A 21,300-nucleotide genomic window follows, 5' to 3' on the forward strand; every position below is an offset into this window, starting at 1 on the left:
AGCAGCTTTGATCTGTGTGAGGGGGGGGGGGGGGGGGGGGAAGGAAAAGCAGACACACAATCAGGCAGCTCATTATGCTGCTTTATAATACAGCTCAGCTCAACACCACAGTGGTGTGTGTGTGTGTGCGTGCGTGCGTGCGTGCGTGCGTGTGTGTGTGTGTGTGTGTGTGTGTGTGTGTGTGTGTGCCAGTTAGAGCTGTTCCCCCGAAGACTTTTAGGCACATAGTGCACATTTACGCATATAACATAGCGTATAATGCGCATATTGCCGTGGTTATTATGAGTAGTAGTACCTACTTACTGTCACGGGAGGCTTCAATAACGTTTGGAGGGTGATCCATTTTGTGAATACATTTGCTGAAACAACATCTTTGTTGGCCGACGGCTCCTGCTATCCCTTTTTTTTTTAATCTTTTTCCCCCTCCTTTTTCCGATTTTTCTCCCATCCCACTGTTAGTCGTTATGCCAATTCCCAACCCCCTTCCTGGTTGTTGCGCACTTTCCCCTACTGTTGGTCCGGGAGGCCGGAGACTGTCACATGCTTTCCTCCGACGCATGTGCAGCCAGCCGGCAGCCAGCCTGGCCGCGCAGATTCTCACTGGGAGAGTGTAACGTGTGGGAGGCCGCACTACCTCTCTCCAGATCCTACCCTCGCTGAGCAGGCGCCCCGACCGAACTGTAGGGGTCGCTGTCCACAACACCCAGGACCCACCCGCCAGCTTTCCCCACCCCCTAATACTGCCAATTGTATTAGTGTGAACGGCCAGCCAAGCTGGTGACAACGCCGGGAGCTGGATTCGAACACGCGAACCCAGCGTCTCCAGCGTTGGTGACGAATGCAATCTCCGCTACGCCACCTGACCGCCCCTGGCTCCTGCTATCTTAACGTTAGCAAGCTTAACATACATAGCTTAATTAATGTGCATAACATACTTGTGTAACGTTAAGTAACTTGTGTTCCGCTGGCAAAGTTCAGCATCATTCACTGCATACACTTGGTTTAATCCAAACGTCCATTCGGAAACGTTGTATTATGAAATAAGGAGTGTGAGTAACTCAACTCTCTCTTTTTTGCATGATTGATTCATTTCCTGATAATGTATGACGGTGACCCCTCCCCTCCTCATCTGACTAGACTGTGTTGTTGTTGTGTCTGTGTTCACGCGTGACTTTTGAATTATTGTAAACAAAACACAGTACTGTGATACTCTGATATATATCACATTCTGATATTTATTTTTCGTGTAAAATTAAAAAAAAGATTTTAAACTACGAAAAAAAAAAAAAATAAAAAAAAAAAGTTCGAACCAGTGTTGTGCCAGTGTTGTAGTCGATGCGCATACGGTATATAGCCTATGGGTGTTTGGGTGTGTGTCTCTCTCTGTATGTGTGTCTGTGTGAGTGTGAATGTGAATGTGGGTGTGTGTGCGTGCGTGCACACGTGTATGTGCATGTGTGTGTGTGTTTGGTAGAAGCTATGAAATCTGAACATAGTCTATAGATTAGGCCGAACATCTGTCCATTGGCACTACTAACCTCTGTGTCAGATGAGCTGCTGAGAGGTCAAAGGTTAATTTTCTGTTGATGACACTGGTGGTCAGTGGAAATCTGATGGTCATTTTTACTTATGGTAATGTTTACAAACTGTGTTGTTGTAAAAATTAAGGAAAAGTCAAACCAAGTTATAATACACAAGTGTCACTCTTATCTACATTAAAAATCATAATCACAAAGGCTGCATTTCTGCCATCTTCTACAAGTTACCAAAGACGATTCAAAATACTGTAAGTGGAGAAACGTACCATGGCTGCCTCCTCCCTCAGTCTCAACACAAGCTGAAACTATACTATTTGGGCTGTTGAGGGGAGGGGTAGAGCGCACTGCTGTGAAGGAAGGGCGCACTGCATTTACAACACGAGACCAAACAAGAGCAATGCGGCATGTGGCACAAATAATCATTTTATCTCGATTATCTTGTTTTCATGATCGTGGGAAACCAACATTTTGAAGTGTCACTCAAAGATAAACCAGATAAACAAGACTAATACGGGTGTCACCATCACCGAGATGTATCCTACAGCCTACTGGTCCGCACACGTTCACAACCAATGGAGATGTATTTTATGAGCGCCAAAGATTCTGAAACAGTATGTTCTTGTCGCTCAAATGCATTTAAAAACACTAAGAAAATATAACCTTAACCATCTGTATGGTGAATTCAGTTGTTATGAATAAACTATTAGGCATAATAGAGGGTGACTAGACACTACTTTTGCAGACCAGCTGTGGCCTAAAGAGGGAAGCAGGCCAGTGACTGAAAGGTTGCCAGTTTGATCCCCCAGTTCCATAACCCAGACCGGCAGCAATGGACATCAGGGTTGGAAAATAACACTCTCCCCTCCCATGCACAATAGCCTATACCCACCATAGAAGAACCCTTGAGCCAGGCACTTAGGGCCCTTTCTCACTCACTGCTCTGTGTCGAATCAGACCCGGCTCGCATCAGAAAAGGGTGTGTCTGTCTGAGTGAGAACGCTGTCCCCCGTCCCCGCCCCCCGCTGATTCGTCCCCGGGGGCGCTGAACCTGGACCGATGAAATAGGTGGTCTCAGGTTCGCACTAGTGGGGGCGGTTAGGCCTGGCAATTTTGTTTGCCATTGCTATGTCTATACATTGTTCGAATGCATTTATTTCTATTAGACCAGTGCTGCCCAACCAGTCGGCCGTGGTCGACCAGTAGATCAATGACATTCAATATAATGCATATAATCGATGCAGCAATGTCACTAGTAAAGGCTAAGCTAACTAGCGTTTAGCCGTTAGCTTAGCGCTATCGTTAAAACGCTCAAAAGTGGACTCTACAACACCATCCATTTGTGATAAAATGGGGTGGGTTATATTGACAAGGCTTGACAACAGAGGTTCAAATATAACTTCATATTTATTAGTTATTTGTTTCTTTATATCAGCATCCATTCTCCAGTCTCCGTGTTAACACTTCCTGTGTTTACATTTCGAGCGTGACATCATCGACTACGGCAAGCTTACAAGCTCAAAACGCAAACCGTAAACAAAACCCAGAGCGCACCAAGACTGAAGTGTGTACACAAACTAGAGGGGGGAGAGGGAGTTCGGCACGGAACTCGGAATGAGGACGGCACGGAGCTGATTCGACCCCGATGTTGAGTGAGAAAGCCCCCTTAATCCCCAACTGTGCCTACAGAGCTGCTCAGTGAGGCCACCAGTAAGACAGCCTGTGGTTGTTGTTGTGTGGTTGTGACTGTGGCAAGCTCCCAGGTGTAAATGTGTGAGTCTGAGGCGGGACGTTTGAAGCATGTATATGAAAGTGTAAATGTCCACACACAAGTACACATGAGCACACACACACACACACACACATAACACACATGCTGCAATCACTTTAAACAATCGCTTTAAACAAAATGTCACTTTAAACTAAATGGAAAGGTCACTTTAAAGGAATGAGGAATATAAAGGTCACTTTAAGGAAAGAACCGATGTGGTTCTTGTATAGTATAGTTTAGATATAGTAAGTATTAGGGATGTCCGATATTATCGGCCTACCGATATTATCGGCCGATATCGGCATTAAAATGTGATATCGGAAAATATCGGTATCGGTTTAAATTTTTTTTTTTTTTTTTTTACATTTCTATAATCTTTATTTACCCAGGCAAGCAAGTAAGAACAAATTCTGATTTTATTTATTGTCAAAAGTATGCATAATGTTGTGTTAATTCCACAACAAGAGATATGTAATGTTAATTACCTGAAATTATTCCGTTTTTTGGGGGGGGAAACCCTGCATATATCGGTATCGGTTGATATCGGTATCGGAAATTAAGAGTTGGACAATATCGGTATATCGGTATCGGTAAAAAAGCCAATATCGAGCATCCCTAGTAAGTATAGCATAATGAGTTAAAACTGTATATTGTATAGTAGTGTACATAGGAGTCAAGTCAAGTCAAGTCAAGAGTTTTATTTGTCACGGCATACAAGTATACAATGAAATGCGGGGGGTCTTGCCCGCAACGATGTGCATAATACAATAGTAATATATAATAAGAATCCAATAGAACGACATTGTGCAATAAAACAAGTAAACAAAGTAGGGCATATCGGTATATGTACATGAGTTATTTACAGAGCATGGTAGGACATGCTAGGTCCTGTGGTAGTGCAATACAATACACTGTTAGCTACGGATGAGGCACTGGGTCTTTATGTACACTGTTATACAATGCTATATACAATCTCAAGTTATACTATACTATTCTTAAAGTGACCTTTCCTTTTGTAAAGTGACCATAAGTGTGAGCGTGTGCAGCATGAGTGTGTGTGTGCTCATGTTAAAGTGGCTGCTAGTGTGTGAGCGTGTACAGTGTGTGTGTTGTGTGTGTGCTCGTGTGTGCTTGTGTGTGGAGAGTTCAGTGTTCAAGGCTCTGATGGCCTGGGGGAAGAAGCTGAGCCGAAGTCTCTCTGTCCTAGTTGCTGGTGTTCGCAGGCGTTTGCCTGACCGCAGCAGCATGAACAGGCTGTTGTTGGGGTGGTGAGGGTCTTTCATTCTTCTGCAGGCTCTGGATTTGCACCTCTTGTTGTATAGGGCCTGCAGGGGTGGTAGTGCAATACCCGTGGTACGCTCGGCTGAGCGCACCACTCTCTGTAGGGCCTTCTTGTCCTGTGCCGTGCTGTTTCCATACCAGGCAGTGATGTTTCCAGTCAAGATGCTCTCTACAGCTCCGGAGTAGAAGGACTGGAGTATCTTCCCAGATACTCTGAACTTCCTTAACTGTCTCAGGTGGTAGAGGCGCTGCTTCGCCTTTTTTACGACTGAGTCTATGTGTGTTGTCCATGTCAGATCCTCTGAGATGTGGACCCCCAGGTACTTGAAGCTGCTCACCCTGTAGCCCCGTTTATCCTCAGTGGTGTGTGTGTCTCCTGCTGTCTCCTCCTAAAATCCACGATCAGCTGCTTGGTTTTACCAATGTTCAGGAGCAGGCTGTTGTCCTGGCACCAGCGTTCTAGTACCTCAACCTCCTCCCGGTAGGCCTTCTCGTCGTTGTCCGAGATCAGCCCCACCACCACTGTGTCGTCCGCAAACTTCACTATGGAGTTGGAGCTGAACCTGGCCACACAGTCATGTGTGTAGAGTGAATACAGCAGGGGGCTCAGAACACAGCCCTGGGGGGACCCGATGCTCAGGGTGATGGTGTTGGAGGTCTGACCCCCCACCCTGACCGCCTGGGGCCTTTTACTCAGAAAGTCCAGTATCCAGGCGCTCAGAGCGGAGCTCAGACCCAGCTCGATCAGCCATCATCAGCTCTATTTTATTATTAGTATTATTATTATTAGTATTATTGCACAATCGATGCGGGCATGCCCACCCGCATTTCACTGTATGCCCTGGTATGTACAGTATGTGACAAATAAACCTTTTGAATCTTGAATCTAAATGTGTGAGTCTGAAGCAGGGTGTCTTTTATTTTTTTGCCTTTATTTAATTAACCAGGCAAATCACACATCCTTATTTACAATGACGGCCTGGCAAGAGACAACGGCTCTTGAAGGGAGGGGGGAGATTAAACACATGGTCTGAAGCAAGTGTGAATGTATGGGGATGACATCACTGTCAAACTAAATGAATGTGTGTATGGGGATGACATCACTGTCAAACTAAATTAATGTGTGTATGGGGATGACATCACTGTCAAACTAAATGAATGTGTGCAAAACCGTTTTGGGATGCATGTGTGTGATATTATGTGCAAAATAAATCAGCATTGTGTATCTGTAATTTTGAAATTCCATATGACAGTATAGCTACATGACGAGTTAACAGCTGTAGAATGGACAAGCTTTCAGTGTGGGACTTTTTCTTTTTTTTATCCACTTTTTCTCCTCTTTTTCAATTCTTTCTCCCATCCCAATTTCGCTGTGCCAATTCTTCCCTCCCCTGTCTTGAACGTTGCTAGCATATGCCCCCCACTGGCCGGTTGTAGGGAGGATAGAAGCCTTGCATCACGTGTCCCCTCCGGTACACGAGGAGGCAGCCTGTCACATCTTTTCACCTGCCAGCGCGGACTCTCATTGGCGAGGTGTAACGTGTGGGAGGCTCACACTACCCCGCCATCTCCTGTCTCTGCTGTGCCGGCGTCCCCCAACCGACCTGTAGGAGTCGCTGTCCACAACGTCCAGACTACCACCCATCGACTTCCACCCGCTAACTCTTGCCAATTGAGTTAGTATGACGGCCCAGGCAACGCCGACAGCCGGAGTCGAACCCGGTGTCTCTTGCGTCGGTGACGAGCGCAATGTCCGCTGCGCCACCCAGCCGCCTCCAGTGTGTGGGACTTTTTATATATAATTGAAAAAAGGACGTGACACACATTTCATATTCCACCCGCTGGCAAAAGTTCTATAAGAGACTCGAGTATATACTACTTTTCATTGCATGTGATGGACCAGTAATGCAGACTCGATTGGTTTCGAGTGATTCATTGAACGGTCTTCATAAATCCGTCTCTCAGTGCATTAGAACATGTTTATTATTAGCCTCCACATGTGCACATATTATTAACCTCTTACCTGCCGCCAGTTGCATCCAGCCACAGATCTTATACACCGTGCCAGTGCCGCAGAAGAAGAACAGCGTGAAGCAGCCGATGCAGCCGATCACGAGCACCATGGACATGCCGATGAAGACAGACGCCGCCTTGAACGCATGAATGAATGAATGAATGAATGAAAACTTTATTTAATAGCAGATTGCAGAATGGGTACAATACAGTATGGCTCAATAATACACACAATTGTTAACCCTTTCACTGCCACACTACAGAAGGTTAACCCTTTACTATCACACGGTAAGTCGGTAGTGTGATAGTAAAGGGTTAACCTTCTGTAGTGTGGCAGTGAAAGGGTTAACCTGCTGTCGTGCGGCAGTGAAAGGGTTAACCTGCTGTGTATTGTCGCGGTGAAAGGGTTAACCGTTAAGTAGTGGTGCGGCAGTGAAAGGGTTAAGGGGTTCAGACCAGAGAAAGACAGTTTGTCTTGTTTACATCAGGGTCCCCCATTTTCAATTCATAGTGACATTTATGACATACACAACAACATACATGACATCATGACATTTATGACATAGGGAAATACATTGATTGATTGATTGATTGATTGATTGATTGAAAATGTTATTAACAGATTGCAGAATGGGTACAATACAGTACAGCTCAATACACACAATTGTTAAGGGGATGCAGACCAGAGAAAGACTTTTGTCTTGTTTAGATCAGGGTCCCCCATTTTCAATTCATCATAACATAATATGACATACATGACATACAGATAGACAGTACTGCTACATCTATACATTTATGACATACCCATTTACAAATACAGTACTGTTTGTGATCCAAAAAGAGTTTAAAAAAGAGAGTATATACATTTGACGAAGAAACTGTACTTTGGATGAGGTGGGGTGGGGTGGGGGGTGGGTAGGGGGGGGGGGTAACTGTACATTGGATTATCGACGAAAGCTTACTTGGTCCCAAGAAGAGGGTCTCGTGTATTATTGGGTTAGGACATTTACTGTACATTGGAGGGGGTTGGGTTAGGACATTTACAGGGGCCAGTTTCGAATTGCAGTCTCCCGTAGGTGCTCCTTGAGAGTGGTTTTAAGAGTGGGTAGTGATTCACATTCCTTTACAGCTTTGGGTAGGGCGTTCCACATTGATGTGGCATAATTGCTAAACGTGTTTAGTCCCTTGTTTGAGCCGAATCTGGGTTTAACATGATTTGTGGAGCTCCCTCTGGTGTTGTGGTCGTGGTATTCACTGACCTTTGGGAAGTATTTTGACATGTACATGGGTACCTTAGTGGTGTAGTGTATCTTGTAGACCAGGCCCATTGCAAGTTGCTGTACTCTGTCGTCTACTCTAAGCCATCCTAGGTTGTCAAAGTGGGCAGGGGTGAGGTGGGTTCTAGGAGTAAGGTCAAGCAGTAGTCTGACCAGTTTGTTTTGTGATGTTTGTAATTTAGCGCCTTTGAGGTGCTTTGGTACCATGAGGTGTGTGGTATAATATGTCCTCATGTAAATATATCCCCCTCCCCTGTGTTCCCTTTACCTGTGCCCCCCCCCCCCTCTCTGTGGAATAATCACCCCCCTCCCCTGTGTCCCCATTACCTGTACCCCCCCCCCCCCCATCTGACCTATCAAATGGGACCACACCCCCTCCTGTTAACTATATAGATCTCCTCTTGAGATCTATCCAGGGCTTCTTACCTGGGTAATTTCAGCTGATCACCTGGGGCGAGAGCCTCAGCCATTCTCTCTATGTATTCTATCTGTTTGGTTAATAAACCTTGTTATTATCCAAGCCTCGGTTGACTGAGACATTCTTCATCAGGATATCCACAAATATCCCACAATTGGCGTCTACGAACTTGTGACAGACTTTTTGCGTCCTCCCGGCATGCTGTATCGTTTCATCTATACAGAGAAAAGTGAGTATATAGACTGGTCGACCAAAAAAATTTATGGAAAGGAATTAAAACCTTCCTGCTTTTCTCTGTGCCAGGTGAATATTACAGAATGTTGTCAAATATTGAGATCATGGCTGAGTAGGAATAATGTGCATTAATATATCTGATCTGTATTGAGAATCGTTACCAGGGCGCGCGTGCACCTGGGTCCTTTATCAGGCGGTTCTGAGAGGATGGGTTATAGTGCTATTCCCAAAAGTTTAGGCACAAAGGTTGAAGTGCTATTCCTGGTCGAGTCGGAGCCGACCAAAAAGCTAAGGCACACACAGGTTGTTGGATTGCTACCCCTAGTCTAGCTGATGCAGACTAAAAATATAGGCAACAAAATAGATACATGAGCTTATTATGATTGATGTGATATCCTTGGAAAACGCTACTCTGTTAAAAACGTTCTGTGATTCCTTTGCAAAGAGGCGGGAAGTAGGACCGAGAAGCTGATAGAATCATAATTAGAAATTACCAGAGTAGCGTCATAATATTCATTGTTTCAACCTCAAACTAAGCTCACAATCTCTTCCATTTCCTGAAAACGATGTATTTTGGATTAAATTAACCAATTGATCAATACAGATAGCGGGAAGATGATCACGCGATGTCCTAGTTAGTACATGATTACGCGATGTCCCGGGAGTACGTAAATGTACATTAAACGGGACATCAGTCGCGGAAAGTACATTAAACAGGACGTTAGTCGCGGGTTAAGAGGCCGAGAGTATGATTAAAAGGTATATATAATCTAATATATCGCTGGTAAATTTCGAAGTCAGGTTCGGTCGTTATGATTTTAATAACGATGTGTAGTTATATATCAAGGGTATGAATGCCTTGTCGCAACAGATGTTGGTCGACTAAACGTACAGCGATCCAATACAGTCAGATATACACACACGTTAACTTATATGTATTAATGTTTGTTTGTCTGTTTTAAGTCTCGTTTGTATGTGCACAAGTATTATAGGACCCGTCGCGTTGCTTTATTGAGCAAAGAACCGGCTGCGGATAGCGCGACGAGCATTGAGAGACGAGTTACCGTTATACAAAGAATAACATTGAAGTGCAGTTCACGGGAACAAACTAGGATAGTAATTTCCGGATTCCGCAGAACACCGGCCCACGAGAACGGCCATTTGGGGAAGTATAGTTTTATCGTTTCAGTTTGTTTACGTTTCACATATGCACAGGCGCGTTCATTCGGTAACAAAACGCTGGTATAGGAATTCCAGGCTATTGAGAGCTTGTTGGAAAAATACTGTATGAATTGCAAAGCGTTATTTCCGAGGCGAATGAGAACGCACGAACGTCGCATGGAGCGATGACGTCACGCTATGCGCGCCGTGAAGTTATTATTTTATATTAAACTATCCATAAGCGAACGTAAAGTGTAATGTGCCCAAGGCCAAGGGTGCGTGAAATCCACGTGTAGTATATGTTTTATTTGTATATATATGTGCGCGCTGCCATTGGAAAATGTTGAGTTGCAGTGGCGAGATGCAGGTTGCACCATCCCAGACCACCGGAGAAACTAACCGAACATTGCAGCTTTCCCCGGTGAGTATGAAAATCATAAATATAGATGCTTTGATTGATTGATTGAAAACTTTATTAACAGATTGCAGAATGGGTACAATACAGTACAGCTCAATACACACAATTGTTAAGGGGATGCAGACCAGAGAGAGACTTTAGTCTTGTTTACATCAGGGTCCCCCATTTTCTATTTATCAGGACATATTATGACATACATGACATACAGATAGTCAGTACTGCTACATCTGTACATTTATGACATACCAGATTTGCAAATTCAGTACTGTTTGTGGTACACAACTATCATCTCAGTTACAGTAAATTACAACTATCTCAGATCACTTGAGTGTTTATGTTGCTTTAATTTACACATTATAAGTCACATAAAGCTAATTACAATGTCTGTTTCAGAATTATAATACATCTGTGGGCGTACCTTGTAGTCCACATAAACAGCGTTAGATTAGACTTTATAAGCTTTCAATGTTGAAAAACTTGGGCACAAACAACATAGATCATGTTTAAAAATAAGATGTTTAGGTTATATTCACTTGAGTTAATGTGTTTATCTAAAGAACCAATGAAAGAACAAAAGAGTGGAAAATTAACATGTGTTTGTATTTACAGATCTGGCTCTGAGGCGAGATGCAAAACAGTGCATGACTACACCCAAAGCGTATCACAAAAGACTGAAAATCCAACAATTTGCATGTCAACCGAGAGAGTGCAGAGCTGAGAGACAATCGATTGACCATTTGGAACAAATCTACATCCAAAACACCCACATGTAGATTTCTTCAGAGTGGGCACTTAGGAGACAAAGCAATGCAAATGCCTGCACTCGTGACCACAGACTTGATGAACTCACCTGGCGGTGGATGGCAACAGAGAACCACTTAATTAACATGAATTAGACACCGGTGATGAATTTGCAGTTATGAAAATCTACCTAACTCCCATACTAACAATAACTAACCAGTCGTTTTCATCATCTCTTTTCAAAAGGCACATGAATTAGAGAAGTGCCCGAGATGAAAGATTAATGATGAAAACAACTACTTACAATCCCCTCCTTCTATTCTCTGTTTATAACCAATAACATGCATGACTATTCCTTAGACTATTCTTTTAACAACTAATACTTTCCATGACTGCAAAATTATCAACCACCAAAATTGCAGCACAATTATCTAAATGTACAAGATATCAACAACATTGATCATTTAGCTGACACTTTTATCCAAAGCGACTCACAGGTTCTGTACGACAGGACATCAGGCAAGGCACACCTCTATCAGCTGAGTAACAATGGTCATCAAAGTGTTGAGTGCTACAGTGTAGGTTAGTTTATTAGGACAAATGCATGACAGTAAGGTTAATTAGGGTTAGATGACAAAACGAATGATTGTTTTTCATGCAAAATTAACTGGCTACCTAGATTTTATGTTTTTTCCCCATGCTATGCTATGATGAGCCACACTGAGATGTGAAGAACAACCGAGAAGTCATGGCGAGGTAAGTATCTTGAAGAAGCACACCATCGTACGCGGCCTGAGGTAAGATCAACTTCAATTTAAGACCATCAGAATATGAAGACAAGGAGCTATTTTATCTGATTCAAGACTTTGGCCATTCATTTACAAATTTTATTTAAAGCCTAATGCTGTAAGATCTAGTTAGACACAAGATCTGATAAAATTGTAGTGAATGTGACCTTCTTGACGTAAGGAATCACTGCTAATGCAATTGGCTTGCATTTCCTATTGTCAATTAAGTGATTTTATTTACAATGAATTGAATTAATCCCAAAATGATTTTCCACTTTAGCAGAAAGGCGTTGAATCATTTATGTGAGGAGGTTTTCTAAGACAGTTTTCATCATCCTCAGATCGTGAATTGGTGAGAGGACAGGACGAGTGAGACGACGCGTGACCCGAACGTATTGCGCAGCCTCTCCTCCGCAGACAAGGCTGCCAGCAGCGAGACCTGGATGGCGACAATCCCAGGAGAAGCCCAAGAAATGACACTAGGATTAGTCTGGCGCTTCAAAACAGACTCGCTCCACTATAGACACAAACCCTTGGCTCCAGAGCAAGGAAGGTCGGCGGCGATACCGACCACCAGACGGAGTGTGTACAGAACACTCGCCAGACAATATGACCCGTTGGGATGTATTCTACCTTACACCACCAGGGCAAAGATGATTATACGAGCACTATGGGACAAGGACCAGGGCTGGGACGACCCAATACCCGCACACCTTGCCTCAACATGGAGAGAGTGGGAGACGGAACTCCGCTCACTCCCAGGTGTCAATATACGCCGCAGCTACTTCCCATCCACAGTGAGGCCAGAGACATGCGAGATTGAGCTACACGTCTTCAGCGACGCCTCCGAAGTAGCCTACGGATCGGTTGCCTATTTGCGTGCCCAAGAGATGGGAGGAGAGATACACACTGCTTTCATACTGGCCCGCTCAAGAATAGCCCCACGTAAGCAACAATCTATCCCACGTCTAGAGCTCTGCGCAGCCCTCGCAGGAGCGCATCTAGCCACGTTAATCCAACGTGAACTCACCATTCCGGTGCATAGAACAATCTTGTGGTCAGATTCCACGACAGTACTCACATGGATTAAGTCTGATTCATGCAGATACAAAGTCTTCGTGGGAGTCAGAGTCACCGAGATTCAAGAATTAACAGAAGAAGCAAGCTGGAGGTATGTGGATACCAAACACAACCCAGCTGACGTCATCACCCGGGGAATGTCCCTGGATGACCAAACCCATCACCTGCAGATGGGAACCAAAGCCCCGACCATCAAGGTGGATTCCCATGACAAGATTGTCATCCGTGTGAGAGAGAGCGTCCTACTGACTAGCCACTACACCGGCGGGCCCTCGCCCTCCATCAAGTGGTACCGCAATAACGAGGAGAGGACAGCGAAACCAGCACAACACATTCAAAAACGCCCTGACCACCATGTCTCTGGGCCTGATGGGAGCCAAGCGTGAGCACAGTGGCGGATGTGTGGTGGTGATGGAGAGCAGCGCAGACAAGTGACCCTTGACAGGGAATGGACGGCGACCAGTGAATATTCCCGACTGCATCGTCAAGAAGAGACACATAGCAAATGAGACTGTCTTACTGCCACACGACAGGCTCACAGAAACATCAACTGAATGTACGATACGTTCAACACACAGCAGGTCACACAGAAGGACACATCCCCGACCGAGAACAGATGATCAACACTTCACAGCAACTGTCAGATTCACAAACAAGAACTGTAATTTTATAATGACAATGAGAAATGATCACAGAGTCACATTGCAAAATGGTATTGTTAAACAGGGCAGAACCAGTTGGATTGTTCCAAGACACCAAGTTTGTGTTGACCATTGATAGTATGCACCACAGAACAATGCATAACGATTATCATAATCACCTTTTATATTAACCACTAGGTTAACGGTTTTCAATTTTATTTTGACACATTAGCCACTAAGGTAATGTCTATTGTATATATTTATTTAATTTTTATGTGTTACTGTTTGGCCCTGCCACACGACCGACAGAGAACACCTTGTCAACAACGACGCAACATCATTCAGATTAATACCTTCACAAGCAGGAAACTTTTCACACAATTGTATGTATCTGCAAAACGATGAACTAGGGATGTGATGAAAAGAAATCAATGAGAAAGCATTAACAATGGTTAGTAATAATGAGCTAAAATGTATTGCTGAAGGAAGAAGTGACCACATGATCACATTACATCACATTAGAATTACTTAGGTTACAAAATTGTATTGTCAGACAAGAAAGAATCAGTTGTTTTATTCTCTCATAGAAGAGGACATGTAACGTTGTTTTGCACCTGTATGGTGAACCATTGATAGTATATGCACTAGAATTACATACAGAAGCGATGCATAAGACGTTTTATCTCCTCATTTATAGAGAAGAAATGGAGAAAATTGCCTGATTCTACGTAAAGACCAACAAAGCTGAGGCAATCACAGATGAAAGTGACACTCAAACTCAGATTAAATACAACTGGATCCTAAGTAATTTCATCAAGAATCATCACAAAATGTGCAAAAATATATATATATATTTGTGAACAGTTTCCCATAAGCAATCATGTTAGTTTTATTAACCACCAGGTTAACGGTTGTTAAAATGTTTTTGTACACATTAGCCTTATGTGTAAATCCGATTCCTAATAATTATGAACACAATTTTGTTTTTTCACCCTGTGCACTCTGACCACACAGACAGTGCATGTATTTAATTGGTTTATTACGATGCCTGTATGCACAACGATCACATTAGCTCCCCAGAGTCACGACATGAACGACTGAAGGTATGCCAAGATATTTGCACAGCGATAGCTTCTAATGATTATGTTAATTGTTGTTTGATATCAGAGATGAGGACCACTCATTAATATAGGTATTTTGAGCGATTAATAAAAGAAAAGGGTGATATCTATTCCCACATCTCTGATATCAAAATAACACAGACCGCAGTCCAGTCGATCATGTCATGAATCATGTATGTAAATAATTCTATTAATCATGTATGTAAATAATTCTATTTTAAACTATTATCCCCACTTTTACCTGTTCCAAACAATCCTGGTATATTATACATTAATCTCACCCACATTATAAGAAAGAAAAGTGAGTATTGTGGTATAATATGTCCTCATGTAAATATATCCCCCTCCCCTGTGTTCCCTTTACCTGTGCCCCCCCCCCCCCCTCTCTGTGGAATAATCACCCCCCTCCCCTGTGTCCCCATTACCTGTACCCCCCCCCCCCCCATCTGACCTATCAAATGGGACCACACCCCCTCCTGTTAACTATATAGATCTCCTCTTGAGATCTATCCAGGGCTTCTTACCTGGGTAATTTCAGCTGATCACCTGGGGCGAGAGCCTCAGCCATTCTCTCTATGTATTCTATCTGTTTGGTTAATAAACCTTGTTATTATCCAAGCCTCGGTTGACTGAGACATTCTTCATCAGGATATCCACAAATATCCCACAGGTGCAAGCATAGTCATAGTACCCTTGAATGAGTGCTCCTGCCAGAGTCTTCAGGGTATTCTTGTTTACCAGAGAGGAGATCCGGTACAAGAATCTAGTTCGTTGGTTGACTTTTTTTATTACATTGGATGCCATTTTGTCACAGGAAAGATTAGCCTCTAGGATGGTATGTAATTTCATCTTTCCTTGTGACAATATTGTCACCCACTGTAACTGAGAAACATCGGCCTTGCTGAGTTTGTTATTTGAACCGAAGAGAATGGACTCTGTTTTACCCAGGTGTAATGATAGTTTGTTGTCAGCGAGCCAGGTGCAGATTTTGCCTAGTTCCGAGCTGAGGGTTTTTTCAACCTGTAACTTGTTCTTGTCAGAGACCAGCAGGGCTGAGTCGTCCGCGAACAGGAACAAGTTGCAGTCACAAGCTGACGACATATAATTTGCATAAATTAGGAACAGTAGCGGTCCTAGTATGCTTCCTTGTGGAACACCATACAGTAGCTCACTGGGATGGGGGGGGGACAGTGTACCATTTACCTCCACCATCTGTTCTCTCCCCTCCAGGTAGGATTGCATCCAGCTCACTGATAGACTTATCAAAACCAATTGCTTTTAGCTTGTCAATCAGAATGGAGTGATTGACAGTGTCGAAGGCCTTTTGTAGGTCCTGTTTGATGTGGTCGTTCAAATAGAGAAGGCATGTGTCAGTGGAGTGGGATGTTCTGAAGCCAGATTGGAATTCGAAGATTACATTTTTTTCCGCGAGGTACGTACTTTTCGACCTGTTCGTATACTATTTTTTCCATGACTTTCGAGATGGAGGTAAGAATAGAAACAGGGCGGTAGTTGCCTGGGTCTAATTTGCTGCCCTTTTTGTGCAGGGGGGTTACTCTCGCAATTTTGAAGTCCTTGGGGACGTGTCCCTGTTTTTTTTTTTTGATCCACTTTTTCTCCCATTTTTTTCTATATTTTCTCCCATCCCAATTTCGTATCATCCAATTCAACCCTCCCCTGTCACGAACGCTGTTTCTTGCCTCCCACAAGCCGGCTGCAGTGAGGACTAAGTCATACATAGCACAAGTCCCCTCCGGTACTTGAGGTAACAGCAGTCGCATCTTTTCACCTGCGCAGCTCGACCTCTCAGTGTCGAGGAGTAACGCGTGGGAGGCTCACGCTGCCCCCGACACTTCCTGATTCTACTGCGCAGGCGCACCAACCGACTTGTAGGAGTCGCTTGTTCACAACGTTCGATCCCCACCCTTCAGTTTTTCCCTCCCCGTAATACGGCCAATGTGTATTACTGCGGACGACCAGCCAAACTGAAAAACAATGTGGAGAGCTGGATTCGAACACGCGAATCCTAGCGTCTCCACACTGGTGGCGAGTGCCTTAGACCACTACACCACCTAGCCGCCCGGGACGTGTCCCTGTTTTATGGAGAGGTTTATTATGTGTGTGATGACTGGGGTGATGGCGGCTGCTGAGTGTCTGAGAAATTTGGAGGGGATATTGTCATGGCCAGTGGCCTTGTTAGGTTGGAGGGCGCCCAATCCAATGTACAGTTTCTACGTCAAATGTATATACTCTTTTTTCTGGACTCTTTTCGTATCACAAACTGTACTGTAATTGCAAATCTGGTATGTCATAAATGTATAGATGTAGCAGTACTGTCTATCTGTATGTCTGTATGTATTGAGCTGTACTGTACTGTACCCATTCTGCAATCTGTTAATAAAGTTTTCAATCAATCAATCAATCAATCAGTCTTTTGAGTACCTCAGCTGTTGTTACCATTTCTAGTTTGAAATCGTCTTTGCAGACCCCTAGGTTATTGTAGTAGGCTATGATGTGTTCTACCCCAAAATGCCCTGAGTGGGTGGGTAGTTTATTTACCAGTGTTGTGGCTATGTTTGTGAAGAAAATGTTTAAGTAATTGGCCATATCCAGCTTGTCTGTGATGAGCGTGTTGTCCGTCTTTAGGTTTATGTTTGAAAATTTTTTACTCTGGTGGTTCTTAGGGGGGCCATGTCGTTTAGTATTGTTGAAAATGTGGTTTTGAAACCAAGCCATGTATCACTGAGCTCTTCTGACCAGTCCAGGCTCTCCAGTTCTAGGTTAAAGACCTCGCTAGAGTAGGTTTTGAGGTCTCTAGATGTGACTGTTTTGTGACAGCCAGCCTTTTGTTTTAGCTTTTTGCCGGTACAGAATATCATATGTCATATGCCGCATGCTATAACCCCTTTATTGGAGCTCTTGGACTTGTCGGAGGTCAGAATGAGGTCAATGGTAGTCTGAGTTGATTCACATAGGCTACACGTGTGGGTTGGGTGATTAGCTGGCTGAGGCCGTGTAGATCACAAATCCTACTATGACATACAGGTATATAGTAGCTGTTACATTTGTGACATATTACGATATGCAAATAATACAGTACTGTTACCCAGATATCCTATAACAGAAAATATATACATATGATGGGGAGGAGACGAATGAATGAATGAAAACTTTATTTAACAGATTGCAGAATGGGTACAATACAGTACGGCTCAATACACACAATTGTTGACCCTTTCACTGCCGCACTATAATTCATAGTGACTGACATTTATGACATACACACAACATACACAACGTAACATACCTTGAACGCACCGGACGGGATGGTGGCGAATTCGGTGAAGCTGCCCTGGCACGTCAGGTCCCGCGACAGCCCGTTACCGATGCAGTAGTGGAACAGACCGAAGTAGCCGGCCTGCGGGGTGTCCATGCCGTCCCCGATCCAGTAGGGCTGGATGAAGCACACCACGTTGACGATGGCGAAGAGGATGGTGAAGATGGCCCACAGGACACCGATCGCACGGGAGTTTCTAACGTAGTTGGTTTGGTAGATCTTCGCCGCCTCGGAGGCGGGGAGCATGTTGGTCGATGATGAGGAGGGGGCTCCGGCTCCCGGTACCATCGTGCAGTCGTTACGCGGGGCGTTGTTGTTATTATTCAGCCTACTGTACCTTCCTATTATAGCTGTGCATCACACAACTGTCAGTCACAACGAATCCAGTAAAAAGGCTTTTTGAGTCAACTGTATAACTTTTGTTTGTTTGGCTTGTTTGGCTTTGGAAATTCCCGTTTGCATTGAAGTCCAACCTCTGTGGTCCCAGTTTCTTCCCCCAGCATCACTGCTGCCCTCTCACCTCCACACAGCACCGTCTGGATATTATATACTCTATATCTACACGGCCATTCATTGATTAGGCTATTGACACATGCGCTCAATAACAAACAAACCATATGCAACGGTCTCCATCCATCCTCCATTCAAAAAGCCTCGTTTAGATCCTTCAAATCGCACCGGAAAATGCCCCCGTTACCATAGGTGAAAACCCAGATATTATTGATCGCAAAGGCGATCAACAGTTTATCCGGGAAAGATATCGATTATAATACAGATCAATCGAAGAAGCGCGCAATGAAGCGCTGCCTGGTCGTCTCTCCCGAAGCTCGTTCAATGGGCTACTACAATATACACCTGTTCGACGACGACGAGCCGCATAGAAACCGTAGGCTATAGCGATGATGATCCTTTTAAATCACAGTTGGAGAACAGCATCCGGCTAGAGCAGCTCAACTAGCGCCAAGCGACACCATCCTATAATCTCAGCCTCACGTCACGTGTTATTATTATGAGTGTCAGACGCGCGAAATGTACAGCCTGTACACAGAGTACAAGGCAGCCCTGATTGATTGAATTGATTGATTGATTGATTGATTGATTGATTGATTGATTGAAAATTGTATTAACAGATTGCAGAATGGGTATACACAGTACAGCTCAATACACACAATTGGTGATGCAGACCAGAGAAAGACTTTCGTCAGGGTACCCCATTTTCAATTCATCATAACATACACGACAGATACATCTATACATTTATGACATACCAGATTTTACAAATACAGTACTGTTTGTGATACAAAAATTGTCTAAAAAAGAGAGTATGTGACGTAGAAACTGTAGCCTACATTGGAGGAGGTTGGGTAGGTGGGGGGGGGGGGTTGGGGGGGGGGGAACTGTATAGGTGGGTGGGTGGGTAATGCAGAAAGAGATTGATTTTGGTTGGGTCTAATCTGTGTCTAATGAATGGGTTCTTGTGTTTGGGTTATGTGTTGATTTGGAATGTCTTTGTCTAGTGGTTATGATGAGGAGTATTAGAGTGTATGGAATGTCGTGCTGTTGTTTTTGAGCACGTTTTAGTTTTCTCTGAGATGTCTCCGTTTGTTATTGATATTTGTTGTTTTATTGATATTTGATTTGTTCTATGTTTGTATATTTGTTATTGTTCTATATTTGTTTGTATATGTCTGATTTTGATTTGTTTAATGTTCTATATTTGTTTGTATGTTTTATTGGTGTTTTATTGATATTTGTTTTGTTTTTATGTTGTTTGATTGATTATTCTTTTTTTTATCCACTTTTTCTCCTTCTTTTTCTGTTTTTTCTCCCATCCCAATTTAGCCGTGCCAATTCCCCCCTCCCCTGTCTTGATTGTTGCTCGCATGTGCCCTCCACTGGTCGGTCGTAGGGAGGGTTGAAGAATCTATCGCATGTCCCCTCCGATACATGCAGAGTCAGCCAGCCCCATCTTTTCACCTCTCATTGGCGAGGTGTAACGTGTGGGAGGCTCACACTACCCTCGACATCTCCTGTCCTTGCTGTGCAGGCACCCTGACCGACCTGTAGGAGTCGCTGTTTACAACGACCAGATTACCACCCATCGACTCCCCTCTCGCTGACTCTGCCAATTGAGTCAGTATGACGGCCGGCCCAAGCTGGAGGCAACGCTGACAGCCGGATTCGATACCATGTGTCTCTCGCGTTGGTGACGAGCGCTTAGTCCACTGCGCCACCCAGCCGCTCGTTTTATTGATTATTCTTGTTTGATTTTATATACATTTACATTTACATTTAGTAGTTTAGCTGACGCTTTTATCCAAAGCGACTTACAAGTTCTGTACGACAAGTCATCAGGAAGGGTATAACTCTATCAGCTGAGTAACAATGTTCATCAAAGTGTTGCGTGTTACAGTGTAGGTTCGTTTATTAGGACAAGTGCATGACAGTAAGGTTAGTTAGGGTTAGAGTTTTTTTTATTTATTTTTTATTTTAATTATTTTAATTTCTTAAATTTTTTTATATTATTATTTCAGATAATGGTTGAAGAAGTGCGTTTTAAGTCGACGGCGGAAGATTGGACGGGTTTCGGCTGTCCTGACTGGGGTGGGTATTCCACCATTGTGGGGCAAGGAGTGAGAATAGGCGGCATCTCTTTGATGACCCTCCCGGGGCTTGGATAGGAGTAGGTCTGAGGCGGCCAGAAGATGCAGAGCGTAGAGGTCTTGAGGGTGTGTAGATACAAGATACAAGATACAAGATACTTTAATGCCACACAACAATGGTTGGTGGTAATTGTTTTCGGTACAGATTGTTAAACACTGGTTACATCAACATGAAACAGACATCAAACATCAAAAACGCCCCCCTCCCACAATAAATACATATATACATAAATACATATATATACATAGAGACCATTGACCGGAGGTAGGCGGGAGCGGTTCCCTTTGCCGCACGGTATGCTAGGTCGAGGGCCTTGAAGCGGATACGTGCAGCAATGGGGAGCCAGTGCAGGTCCCTAAGAAGTGGGGTGACATGGGCCGACTTTGGTAGTTTGTTTGTATCCAGACCCCAGGAAGAATAGTCGCTGCTGAGGCAGTGATTAATGGGGATCTGAAATAAAGAAATAAAGAAATAAAAGGCGACATACTAAAACATTTCTCATCTCGTCTTTTTTTGTTGCATACTGTTATTGGTGCATGATGCTCACACGAATGTACTGGGAGGAATATATAATGTAAAAATAGGGAGCCTGCAACTGGAGCTTATTCTAAGCATCAATAAAAAAAATTATAAATTATTTAACCTTTATTTTACCAGAGATAAATCTCAAGTGGCATTATATGGCAGCAAAACAAAAAAAAACATCCAATACACAAACAGACATAGACATAAAAGGCAAAGTGGGGCAAGTGGATATACATTTGAGCTGCAGCAAACAAGATTGAATGGGATTGGGGGAGATTGGAGGGTATTTATGAGG

At 43.7% G+C, this 21,300-nt stretch overlaps 1 protein-coding gene across 1 annotated transcript in view; it reads right to left on the reverse strand.

Moving 5' to 3' along the window:
- Nucleotides 1-18,104, reverse strand: part of lhfpl3 (LHFPL tetraspan subfamily member 3) — a gene marked incomplete at both ends in the record, with an annotated part of 79,083 nt that extends 60,979 nt beyond the window's left edge. Inside the window, 2 exons of the mRNA XM_084331042.1 lie at nucleotides 6,611-6,737; nucleotides 17,787-18,104. Coding sequence (XP_084187168.1) covers nucleotides 6,611-6,737; nucleotides 17,787-18,104 — 445 coding nt within the window. The remainder of the gene's footprint in view (nucleotides 1-6,610; nucleotides 6,738-17,786) is intronic.
- Nucleotides 18,105-21,300: the final 3,196 nt, after the last annotated feature.

This window comes from Notolepis coatsorum (genome assembly GCF_963971535.1).
Source record: "Notolepis coatsorum genome assembly, chromosome: 15".
Taxonomy (NCBI): domain Eukaryota; kingdom Metazoa; phylum Chordata; class Actinopteri; order Aulopiformes; family Paralepididae; genus Notolepis; species Notolepis coatsorum.